Below are 13,263 nucleotides of genomic sequence, written 5' to 3'. Positions count from 1 at the left end.
TCAGTCAAACCCACACCCGAAACCCATACACCCACCCGAAATATTTTATAATTACCTAATTACCCCATAGTCTCCCTCAATTTTCTTGGAAGACCTTAAATTTTAGTTGTAATTTAATTTCTTGAAAGTCTATGTTTGAATTTCCTTGGAATACCTTAATTTTAGTTGTAATTTAATTCAAAGTCTATGTTGTAATTTAATTTCTTAAATTTGCAAATTATTTTCAAATGTGCTGCGGGTTTGGGTTTGGGTGGAAAAAACCCGAACCCAATGAGTGTGGGCGTGGGTGTTATTTTGCCACCCGAATAGCCTTTGGGGTTGGGTGATGATTTCGGGTGTGGGTTTGGTAAGTGTCAAACCCGCACCCATGGGCGCCCGTTGCCATCCCTATGAAAGAGGGAACATTATACCTATAAATAGGACCTGTACCAAGAGGAGAAGAGGATTATTGAAACTCTCCACAACACAACACTAAGTAGATACAACTCTTTCATTCTTGTAAAGAGAATCAACGTTTTTTCTCTGATCATACTTCTATTATCATTCTTGAATATCAATAATACAAACCCATTTTGTTCTTTACCGGAACAAATTACAATAATCTTCTTATTTTATTTTATTAATTTACGTGTGTGCGCTTAAACATTATTCATTTGCTTTTGTACTAAAACAAAAATTGCTCTTGGTTCTAAGCTAAGCTTTTGGATTAACCACCATAATTTTAAGTTTCCACCACCATGTATCTTTCTATTTTTACTTAATGATATGGCGGATTATAGGGTGGGAGACCATGATAGGTCTCTCACCGATGAGTCATGTGTTATGTGGTCTGGATTGAATGTGTACATGATATTATGATGTACTGTCAGTATTAAATTTTTTTTTTTTTTTTGAAAAAAAAGTTTTTGATATTTTTTCGGGAAAAAAATATCAATTTTTTTCCCGAAAAAAGTTCCCGATTTTTTAGGGGAAAAGTTTCGATTTCAGATAAAAACAATTCCGGAGTTTTTCTGGAAAAAAAAAGTTTCCGTTCTTTTTTCGGGAAAAAAGTTTCGGATTTTTTCCGAAAAAAAGATTTCGATTTTTTCTGGAAAAAGTTCCGATGTTTTCCGGAAAAAAGTTCCCGATTTTTTGGGGAAAATAGTTTCGAAATGTTCATCTGAAAAAGTATTGCTGATACAAAAAAGAGTGAAAAAACAGAAAAAATTTAAAACTTTTTTTTCGAATAAAATATTAGAAATTTTCCAGAAAAATATCGGAAACTTTTTTCCGAATAAAATATCGGAACTTTTTTCCCGAAAAAAAGAACGGAATCTTTTTTGTTCAGACAAAACCTCCGAAATTGTTTTTATCTAAAATCGAAAATTTTCTCCTGAAAATCGGAAACTTTTTTCCGAAAAAAAAATCAAAAATTTTTTCCACAAAAAAGAACAAAAACTTTTTTCCGAAAAAATCGAGAACTTTTTTTCAAAAATAGAAAATAATATAATACTGACAGTACACCATAATATCACGTACACATTCAATCTGATCCGGATAACACATATCTCATTGGTGGGAGACATGCTCTACTAACTCACGCTAGCATCCGCCTAATGATATGTTGATTTTGGCTTGTAAAATCAACTTTATTTTATAGGCCCGTCCTTAATAAGAGGAGTATGGATTATAACCCTAATAATAAAAAGTGTGTATTAAGTATCAACAAATTAAAAAAGAAAAAGAAGGATGTACTTAAATATTTTATTATGTATTTGATATGCATATATTATCAAATACATAATAAGATTATTATTCATGGCGGATTCTAGCGTGGGTAAGCATGACATGTCTCTCACCAGTGAAAAGTACTTTTCCACCATTAGATCTGTTAAAAAAACAATGAACGCTGTGGATGAATTACTGAAAAATTGTTGCTACAGTGTATTGGTAAGTTTTTTAAATTTATTTTTTCTTTTATACTTTTATGAATGACTAGATTGAAAGTTAATAATTATTTTTTGAAATTTGACTTTACTGTTGTAAATTTTTGACAAATAAAAAATAGTGTTCATCTCTTCATCTCTGTCTCTTTCTTTGTCACCGCCACGGCGGCGGACAGTGGCCCTCCGGTGAGTGTGTCCAGAATGCAAAAAGAAGTATACCAATGGAGAGATCTCATGATGGAGAGCAAGGATCTAGTATTCATTTTCCTTGAGCAATCTATGAGGGTACAACCTCTGAAGGAGGCGTCCCAACATTTAAAGTATGGTGTTTGGCACTGAAAATAAAATACATCCAAAATGCAAACAAATTCATAGGTACAGAGTAGAGAGATGAAAAGATCTGCATGTTAAAACGGAAGGAATCAAAGGAGAAATAACCAACTTATGAAAGAAATGGAAGAGTTGGACAAGATCTATGACTACGAGTGATTGATAATCATCACCATGAACGGTCCTTTAACCTCTATATCGTGATTTATTTTATTAATTTTCAGATTAATTAATTAGATTTTCATATTCATTCTCTCTTAGCATATTAGTATTATCTATTTAGAAAATAGATAATATTCATTCAAAAGTATTATCTTCATATTCATTCTCTTTAGTTTTCCAGATTTTTTGTTTTCCTGAGAACCTTCTTGATCTACATCCTGTTGTCTTCACTTTGCTCTCCTTCTCGATCGACCCAAACCAATTGTTTTCACGGATGGTTGCTTTGTTAGTTTGATTTGCTTTGTTAGTTGGAAAAGTATTTTTCTTAATTATTATTATTATTATTATTATTATTAATAATTACTAATTACTAAAAATAAATAAAAAAAAAACCTAAGAAACCTCTCATACCCGGTAAGAATCACTCTCTCACTGGTGAGAGACATGCCATAGATATTGCAATGTGAGGATGAATCATCAATGACCAGAAATGATGGTGCAGCGTATTAAGATACACCAGCGATACACACAAGTAAAAACATCAATCAAATCAAATATAAATAAAGAAAAATCACAGTTAATTTTATCTTGTTCCTTATCTCTTCACAATGTGGCTTCTGCAACTTCCCTCCAACCTCTCATCACCATTTCTCACCGGAAACAATGTCTCGGGCCTCAACCGTCTCTCAAAGCCCACTACCACACTCTCATCAGCCCAAGCCCAAGCCCATTTTCTTCCATCAATCAAAGCAATGAAAACAATGGAAGGAAAAGTGACATGCGCCACCAATGACAAGACAGTGGCGGTGGAAGTTACTCGTTTACAAGTTCATCCGAAATACAAGAAACGTATTAGGATGAAGAAGAAGTATCAAGCTCATGATCCTGAAAATGTTTTCAAAAAAGGTGATCTTGTTCAGCTTCAGAAAATTAGACCTATTAGTAAGAATAAAACTTTTCTTGCTGTTGCTGTTCCTCCTAGGAATAGGAAATCAAATAATGGTGGTGATGCTAATTCTTCCGGTGAGCTCGGAATTCCGCTTCAGTCGCAGCAGGAGGAGGAGGTTGTGGTGGTGGAGGAAGAGCCTCAGCCTTAGGTTTTAGGCTTGTAATCTCTTACTCTTGCTCTTTAATTTTATCCCAATTTTTTTCATTTAGTTTTGTGTTTTTATGTTATGTATTAATAATATGATGAAATTGGAAATGAGAAATGAATGTTGTTGTTGTTGTTGTTGTTGTTGTTGTTGTTGTTGTTGTTGTTGTTGTTACTTTGTTGTTGTAATTGTGAAAATAAACAATTCCCACCTTAGAATCCGTTGAGTCATCTTGTATCAGGTGTTTGTCCTCGGGCTATTCAGCATTTATATCCACACACCAAGTCAAATAGTCTTGAGCGTGAGGGGCCGAATCCAATAGTGTTGACTGTGAGAGGGTGTGTTAAGAGTCTCATATTGAATAAGCGATGACCTGGAGATATTTACCTTACAAGCTGATTTGTAAGGTTAAGTTAGGCCCAACTCAAAATTTTAAGAATGTTGAATGCGGTTTGATGGTTTCTCATAAAAATCTTTAGAATTATTATTGTATACTGTGACGGATAGGTGTTTGATGAAATGTCGGTTAGGTTGCTCCAATGTATATGGGTTTTTTTGGGAGTATGTCCTACCAAGAGGACTGCTCTTGAATTTTTCATTCTACATCACATCCTGTGATTTGGATTCTCTGATTGCAGGGAACCCAAATTCTTAGTTGTAAGTTGGGTGTTGATTAGGTGTGTCTCTGGGTGAGTGTTTAACATATGTGATTTTGAATTAACTTAGATTTTGTAATTAATTTGATTGAAATTGACTTTAGAGGAAAATGATTTATACACTTTTAAGTGTTTTTACCATAAGAGTAGGTAAGATGCAAAACTTCAAACAATCTGATGAAAAAACTATCTTTTAACTCTTCTAATCAAATCAGATTCAAATGTCAAATCATTTTTGTTTGACAGTAATCAAACGTCTATATTAATCAAGTTTGATGAGGATTGTTTGAACCTATTTGTTGAAGAATTGCTCCACTGATGCTGGGTTTTAAAAAGAAAAGTGACAAGTATAATCAGGATTCTTCAGTGTTTGTTGTGCTTAAGTTTCTTTCTCATAAAAATGGTTGTTTTTGGTAAGCTAGAACCATCTAGTTTCTACATCCATATTTTTGTTTTTATAGGTTCCGTCTTTGAAACTCGATTAGTATAATCAACCAACCTGACAGTGCGCAGTATTGTATGTTTAATTTTGAGCTGCAATGCAAAAATATCTTGCTTTCAGCATAAGCGTGGACTGCAGAGCACAATTATCTAAAAGAAGTCACTTCCTAGATCAAGGTTCAAGAATTGTTTGGACTTGATAAATTTCTGTAAAGTGTAATTATTATAAGTAGGAGTGCAGTACACTTGTGATCGGTTTGATCATCTCTTGCTCTTCTCTAATTTGGAGTCAAGGTTAAGATTCGTGATGGATTCTCTATATCAGTTTTGGGCCTATTCATTTTTTCGGGCCATTTGTTTTTATCTTGAGCTTGGGAGATATGATTGTTAGTGAGTCTTTCACCTCTACTTGACTAATAGCGTATTTGGAAGCTACAACCCCGTAGCTTCAATAGTGTCATGCATTTGTTTACTTTCAACACGGATCCAAACACTCATTAAACCTCTGAAATAGAAATAGAACCGAGAGACAAAGCAAAACGAGACTCCATGTTCATCATTTGTGTGTGCTTTGTATTATAACTAAGAGAATCAGCAAGAGTCAAAGAGAGGAAACCAGAAAGGTTGGGGATCAATAGTTTTAGGGATAATAGAGAGGAAGCTTTGATTCCTTGAACTTAGAAAGGGACAAGAACCAAGGGGTTATCTATTTGTAACTAGATTCTTGTAAAGATTAGATCACAAACATGACTGAACTTCGTAAAATTTGTGTCAGATGTGTGTACATTTATTCTCCTCTCCTTCTTTTTAATTTCTCTGCTAATAATTTTACTGCACTGCTAGCGTTTTCTGCATAATTGAAATGCACTACTATTATGTTCATTGTTTTTTCTTGTGTTTAGCATTCCTGTCATATGCAATCTGGTTCATTGTTTTTGCTGCTGCTTATTGTCAATAGAAGTTCTGCATTTCTGTTTTCTGAACAATATTACACTACTGCGTTTACTTGTTTTTGTTTTACTGATTAACTTCATATCTGCAGATTAACTTCATATCTGCATAATTGTGTTTTATGGTTTAGCCGAATTAAGGTTTGTGAGATTCTGCTGTGTGCAAATTGGTTTGGTTTAATTGCGTGCGTGGGTAAAATTGAAGGCTCCCTAATTGGGTTGAAAGCCAACTTTAGCAGTAGCAATGCGAGCCAACAAATCAACGACAAGCCATAAAGTGCAAATAAATCATGCACATAAGGAACTAACAAATAATGTGATAATTATTTACAAGAGATGTTTCTAAAGCTTTTTGTCATTCTTTCTACATAGAGCTGCAGATACAAATTAATATTAAGGCCAAACCTTCCTTTCTAATGGAATAATGAACAAAACTCTTAAGGGGAGAAGGACTGACTATTTTTCGCCAAACCGAACACTGACCTAAAAGATAGAAAGTGGAACATTATTGTCACTGATGTGTCTATCTAGTAATTGTCTGATTTTGACTAACCATCTTCGCAATTTAAACTTGTTCTGATGTGTCTCAATGTACACGATACAAGAGAGTTGACCGAGTCCACAGACTCCATTGTTAGTTTGGCAGTAGGAGAAGAATTGGTAAGGATCTGGAATGCTATTGTAAACAAAGATCCTCCATCTGTGTTTTTCTCTTGCTGCCTTGAAGTGATAACCATTGGCCTTGACTCTAGACCGTCAGGAATAATCGAGAATCCCGAGGAAAGTATGGCAAGATTGCTCGAATCGCAACCTGTCATCACAGACTGAATACCAGTAATGTCCACAGGAGCATATACCACCATTGATTCATAAGAGTTTGTGCAGCTATCTTGCAGTATCCACATATTGTTTTCTTTAGATTTAATTGTCTGCAAAATCAAGAAAAAAAATCCCATATTTTTCTCAGAACTATGCTTTAAATGTAACTTGCATTTTGTTCAATGTGTTCTGGTTTGAACATTGAGTAAACTTACTTGGATTGTTACTGCATTGCCTCTGTCTTGTCCTTTGGCTAAATTGGCAATGGACTGCACTTCCCCACCACTAGACATGATATCCCACTGTCACAATGATAATTGTCAACACAAATACCCTAAATTTTAATGACTCTGCACAATAACCATGATGATTCTAAAATATCTCAACAAATATCTATACTCTAAAATATGATTGATACCTCAGTTCGACGAGCTTCATCCCTCAAGAAATCAAACAGAACATTAGGAGATATAGGCAACCATACAGAAGAAACTGCACAAAGTATCAACCCAAGAGGTTCACCAGGATCATTCAAATTCTTTCTAGAACTAATCCTTATATCTTCTCCAGTTTTACTAGTAACTTTGGTCCATGTATGAAAGCTTGATGCACTAATAGCTTGACAGAAACTCCATGTCATTCTTTGTGCCAACTTCAAAATGCTTTTTCTCCCAGCCAATGTGGCAACACCTAACATCTTTATTTAGTAAACTATCTAACAAAATAACCTTTTTTTTTTCTTATTAGAATTCATCACTCACCAGTTGAATCCTTCATGGGAACATTTGTTGCCATGAAGAAAACTAGACGTTCACATTGAAGTTGAAGGGTCGCAATCCAATGTCTTGCCCCAAAAGCTAGGCCACTGTTTACAATGGTGCGATACATCGAATGAACTGCACTCTTTTGGCACTCCAAGTGTTCTACCCATATTACCTATTTTTTAAATCCGAAAGATAAATCAATATTCATAATCATAAGAGGAGCGCTAAGAACATACTTTTTTTCATATTATTTATATACATACTTTGCAATGACCATTTGACTTATCCTCAATAATACAACCAGATGGTCGTTTTCTGCACTTCACGAGGGATGCATCAATGTTGTCTTCTACTTTGTCTATGGACACATCAACAATTGCCCATTTTTCACCACTCAATTGTTTGCAGTATCTGACAAAATACACTTCTCTAGTAGGAACCATTGGTGTTAACATTTGCAGCTCAGCAAACATCTGTTGTAGTAGTAGTAGTACACAATACAAAATTGAGAATTGAGAATTTATTGTCTCCTGTTTTCTATTATGTACAATTCAAATCTTTCAATTAATCTATAATTGAGAATTGTCAAACCATTTTTACTAATCAACTAATTAAATAATGACCGAAAATTGCACTGGAGACAAAACTGAAGAAGAATCGGAAAATATCCCGATCCCTCGGAGAGATAGAGATTCCAATTGAGATGAATTTGACAAGATATGGAGGAGAAGAAAGTGCCAAAGTGTTACTAAAGTCTAAATGACATTGAACTTTTTGTATTTTTTGTGTCTTTATCTACATTTCTGTTAAATAGATAAATAAAGGTTGTGCTTAAATGAGTGGAAAAGTTGACAAGCACTTTCACTTCTAAAAAGAAAGATTAATGCACGTGTTAAGAAACCATAATTTCTATAATCAAACGCATAGTATTTTTATTTTTTTTGTGAAATTATACCACAATCAACTTAAAGTTTTTATCAAAAATAGAAATATCATTTAAAATTACGAGGTACCATCATTTTCTTTTGTTTGTCATGTTTTGGACCACTTAAATAAAATAAATTATCACATCAATAATCCATGTATGAATTGTTCCTTTCTATAAAGCAATAAATTTTTACTATTTAAGACATTAGAAGTTTAGAACTACTGAATGAAAATGACTGAAATTATGATCTTTTTCTTCTTTTCAATTTACCATGACTGCATAAAGTTTTATCAAATTAAAGTTTTCATAAATTTAGTAGGACCATCAAATTGAATATCAAAGATATACCTAGCAAAATGGTAACCATTTTCCCCTTACCAGTTGGACAGCACCATTCTTGTTAGAACTTTCTCCTTTGCATATAATGTCAACTGTTGCAGCCTTAGATATTAAACATGGAAACATTTCCTTCCATTGGTTCTGCAAAAATTGTACAATAAAAATCTTTTAACTTCTACAACACAAAATGAATTATTTTTTATGTGCATGATTGGTTTATCAATAAATTTAACAGAATCACGGTGACTCAATATAATTTTTGTAAATGTTACATTTTCGAGTTTTATGAAGAAAAAAAAATGTAACATTGAGAAATTGTCAAACTCACCGCTAATTCAAACGTATTAACCTTTGTGCTTTCTAATGTTTACACTATTTTTTTTTTCCCGATATTCCACGTGATTATAAAGTAATTACCACTAAAATCAATACTTTTTAATAATATCAAGATTATGATAAACATTCGCAATAATATATATCAAGATTATGATTGACTGATAGCGTAAAAAAAGTTATTTTTCACAAAGCATACATATTAAATTATAATTAAGAAATATTTAAAAGAAAAAAAACTTAGTTATAAGAATGTATAAGCATTAATTTGTGTCTTACAGCATCAAGAAAACATTGGACAATCCTTGGAAGATCTGCAAAAACAACTCCTGTATCTCTTGAAGCTTCAATGGATCTTTTTGGCCTTCCATTATCTGAATTTTCAACTAAAAATTCCTTCATATATTCATCATAATTAAGTATTTCACGACCAGTCTCTAAACTACGTAGCCACAATGGTTCATCCATTGTAGCCATCTTTATAAGCTCATCCATTGCTTGGTTTACTATATCCATTATTCTTGATTCATCAAGACCAAAAATTCCAGTGTAAAAATCCAAAGAACTTTTAATATTTTCTTGGTCATGGCTAGTAGAACATGAAGGTGACATTGTTCCTGATGCATGTTTCCCTAAAGCTGCTCTTAGCTTCTCTACCTGTACACATGTGTCAATTACTAATTAAGAGTGAAAATTTTCAATCATAATTTATATTATTGAAAAAACATAAATTAGGAATAGACATGATAAACTACTAAACTAATGTAATAGCGAAGTGGATTTCCTGCAGTAATCGCAAGACATAGTATTTGATTGAGCTGTTCAATTTTAAATCGGCGGATGGTTTTTCAGTATAAAATTGAGCTTATAATCAGAACGTCTGATTTAAAATTGATGGTGAGATTCAATACTGCATGAAACTGCGTGCAATCTCTACATTATGGAATCCTATGTAGTAGTCGCTAACTATGCTTAATAACAAAATTAATATGATTTTTTTTCTCTGTTTTTACTCGCTTGTGAAATTTGGTCTTTGTCAAATTTTAGCTCGCTAGAATTTTTAATCTAAAAGCAGTACAAGAAGAAGAAAAAAAAGTATTGACGTGTGATAAAACATGCACATTGTAAATTCACCTAAGTTAGATGAATCTGAATCATCATATTTTATGTCACGTCAATAAAAAAAAATATTTCATTGGCGAGTGAAAATAAAACGGTCAAAACTTTAATTAAATGTATAACTAAGTTTGAGTTAATTGAACACAAAATTAACCTCAGCTTTGAGTTTGACATTTTCAATACGTAGTTGTTGTTCTTCAGTTGGCATGGCACCATCTTTGTTTGTATTGGGTACCCCACAATTAGGGCAACAAGCTTTGTTTATGGTCTCTCTTAGGGTCTTATTTTTCTCTCTTAATTTCTCTATTTCAGTTTTCAACAATGAATTTTCATGTCTCTCTTGTATTGCCTGCATAATGCAACATATTAATTATATGTAGTTCTCAATATTATTATTAAATTCACATAATTAAAAGTTAAAAATAAAAATCACAAATTAATTTTTAAAAAAATTAAATTGAGATGATCTAATATATAATATACCTTGATTTGGGTTCTACGATTTTGGAACCAAAATTTGACTTGCCTTGGAGCAAGGCCTAATTGCTTGCTAAGTTGTTGCCTTTGCTTTTCATCAGGATGTGGTGACTCTTTGAAAAGCCTACAATATTTATTTACATTCATCATTAAATTTTCTTTTTTACATATATATTATAAAATATAAACTATGCATTTGATACTTTAGAGCTGGCATGCAAATCATATGTATACTATATATAACAAAAAATAATCAAATTAGTGACCTACTAAAAACTTACTTAACATCTAACATATGAATAGAAAATCATCACAAAACACATGCCATTCTTTTATTCAAATAAATCTAAATATATTAATCATAGGTATCTCTCCAAGAACAAAGACACACATGGTAATCATAGAGTACTGTGCATATTGGGATGGCAGGAACTAAAAAAAGAAAAATGTAAGAAAATCATAGCACTGAAATCTCAATTGTCACACTCATCATAGATGATATATTCAATGATATTCTGCCTCTTTCATACTATTATTTGCCTTTTAATTAAATTACTACTATAATAATACACACTTGTTAAAAAAAAATTAATTATCTAGTACTAGTATACTATTATTCCAAAATATTAATATTTTTATATTAAAAATGATAAATAGAATGAGACAAATAAAAATTATTTAAAAATGAAATGCACTACTATTATGGAGGAGTATTAATTGTGATCCAAACAAAATAGGAAGAAAAACAAAGCATGGAAATTATATTATATACGCACGCTTCCATGACTCTAATCTGTTCAGCTGTGTGTCTATGATATTTCTTCCTTTTTTTCTTCTTTTGCTTATTATCTCCATCACCACCACCTTCATCATCTTCATCTCCTTCAAATTCATCCTCTGATTTGGATCTCGTTGGACCGGAATACTCGCTACTAATTTCCTCAACACGTTGATCACCTCCAACGGTACTCCCTTCCTCCCCTTCCTCCACCTCCATGTTACTAGTACTCGCCCCTTCACCTTCCGCCGCCAATCCACCATGCCGAAAAATCCCTGCCTGAAAACATAAAATAATCAAAAAAATACTAACAAAAATCATTTTAATTACAACTATCTATATATATAATATTTAAATTTAATATTTTACCATTATTTACAAAAGTAAAAAAGAGCATCTAAAGCAAATGGACCATATATTTCCTCCGTACTTTTTATAAGTATCGCTTTTGCAAGCGCTTGCAAGTCCAAAAGAGTGTTTATAAAGAGAGACGAATGGACTAACATGAAAGAAATGTCTCGAGTGAAAAGTTCGATTAATGAGTTGAAAGATGCCGAATGAAAAAATTTCAATTTAAAGTTTCAAAATTTAAATTAAAAATAAAATAAAATAAAATAAAATAAAATGAATGTAACTACTTGTTTAAATTTATATTAACACATTTGTGTGTAAAATAAGTAAGTATTTGAAGAAAAATGAAGAAGTTATAGTTAGAAAACTTACAAGGCTAAGAGAGAGAGCTGGAGAGGGAAAGAAATCTTTGGCACGAGAAGAGGAAGGAGGAGGAGGATTATTGGACATGTCTACAACACACATTGATGAAGAAATTAAGAAAGAGTGTTTGTGTTTTTTAAGGAGTTTGTGTCATTTGCGGTTTTGTTACATGACTATGATGAAGAGAGTGGCTACAAAGAAAGCTATGTCTTGAAGAAAAATAAAAACGAGGATAGAGACGTAGGTGAGGGGACTCAACAATTTAAGAATATAAAAACAAAAGTGAAGGAACTCGTTTCACTTTTTATTTTTATTTTATTCCCATTATGAATATATTATTATTATTTTCATTTATTATTTTTATAGTTTTGTTTGGTTGCTCTTGTGTAAAATGTGAAAGTGGTACTGGTAGGATTGATTGTTAGATAAAATGAAATGAAAGGTGAGTCAACACCTAACTAACATTGTCATAAGTTGAATTTATGGTTCCAACGGTTTTTTTTTTTTTTAATTTTTTTAACTCTACTTAACTCAACCCAAAAATATTCTCTCTATTCATTATATTCACCTTAAATTTTTTTAAAAAAATAATAGTGTGACTAAGTATTATAACCATGCAAAAAATTCTCTAACTATTTTAAGAGAGTTTGGGATGTATAGAGAAAATATTTCACACTTCATGAGAGTATTTGTAGAGAACAATAATAGATTAATTTTAAAGAATCCTTTAAAATATACAAAACCTTTTAAAATCTCCTCCAATACACTTTTTGAGTTCCTACAAATTATAAGAATTTTATATTATGAAGAAAAATAAATTCTCCTCCCCTTTCTTTTCCTCCAAAATGACAAACAAAGCTTAATATTTTACCATTCTATTTTGGCATACACTATTAGTCATTTTGTGTCAATGTTTCCTTTGATTATGTAAATTGTGTCATACTATGTTTTGTTTTGATAGAAGAAAAGAAATTATAAGAAGAAACAAATATGTTGATCATTAATTTACTAGGGTCATATTAACTTGTGCTCTAAGGGCACATGTTAAGTTACCTAAAAATAAAAATATAGCGTTTAATGATATAAAGAATTTAATGTTTAGATAATTGAAAAATTCAATAAATTTTTTCCACATTTATCGGGCACATGTTAACATTCTCTCATTTACTAAATTACCCTAAACACATGTTATGTGAGACAAGTTTAACAAAACTCAAAAGAACACCAACATAAAAAGACTAAAAGGTACAACACTTTTAAAAATTAAGAGGACTAAGAGAATGCTTTAACTCATATTTTGTTCATGATGATTAGTTAATGTAAATATGCTCATTAACCTCAAATGATTAATGTATTTATTGATATATAGCTCTAGATTTGTCTTCCTTATATTAAAAAAAAAGCTCTAGATTTGTCTTCCATTTTCTTAAACTT

The 13,263-nt window shown here is 31.9% G+C and overlaps 2 protein-coding genes across 3 annotated transcripts; one reads left to right on the top strand and one right to left on the bottom strand.

Annotated features, from left to right (window-relative positions):
• Positions 1-2,988: 2,988 nt before the first annotated feature.
• On the top strand, positions 2,989-3,651 carry LOC123897188 (30S ribosomal protein S17, chloroplastic). The gene has a single exon (XM_045947722.1). It carries the CDS (start codon positions 3,026-3,028, stop codon positions 3,512-3,514), a length of 489 nt encoding a protein of 162 aa, XP_045803678.1. The 5' UTR covers positions 2,989-3,025; the 3' UTR covers positions 3,515-3,651.
• Positions 3,652-5,842: 2,191 nt separating this feature from the next.
• Positions 5,843-12,078, bottom strand: LOC123897187 (homeobox-leucine zipper protein GLABRA 2). Of its 2 annotated transcripts, XM_045947720.1 has the most exons (12): positions 11,839-12,078; positions 11,114-11,394; positions 10,344-10,461; positions 10,015-10,209; positions 9,021-9,398; positions 8,448-8,549; positions 7,405-7,614; positions 7,139-7,313; positions 6,796-7,067; positions 6,593-6,679; positions 6,112-6,487; positions 5,843-6,041 (listed from the first exon to the last, which is right to left on the bottom strand). In XM_045947720.1, the coding sequence occupies exons 1-12, from the start codon at positions 11,929-11,931 to the stop codon at positions 5,923-5,925; spliced, it is 2,406 nt and encodes an 801-aa protein (XP_045803676.1). In that variant the 5' UTR covers positions 11,932-12,078; the 3' UTR covers positions 5,843-5,922. The 2 variants fall into 2 exon arrangements, with proteins under 2 accessions (XP_045803676.1, XP_045803677.1); XM_045947721.1 differs by lacking the exons at positions 5,843-6,041; positions 6,112-6,487; positions 6,593-6,679 and having other exon boundaries at positions 6,932-7,039.
• Positions 12,079-13,263: the final 1,185 nt, after the last annotated feature.

This window comes from Trifolium pratense, linkage group LG7 (genome assembly GCF_020283565.1).
Source record: "Trifolium pratense cultivar HEN17-A07 linkage group LG7, ARS_RC_1.1, whole genome shotgun sequence".
Taxonomy (NCBI): domain Eukaryota; kingdom Viridiplantae; phylum Streptophyta; class Magnoliopsida; order Fabales; family Fabaceae; genus Trifolium; species Trifolium pratense.
Note: the sequence above shows the minus strand (reverse complement) of the source record. Positions and strands in the feature narration are given on the sequence as shown.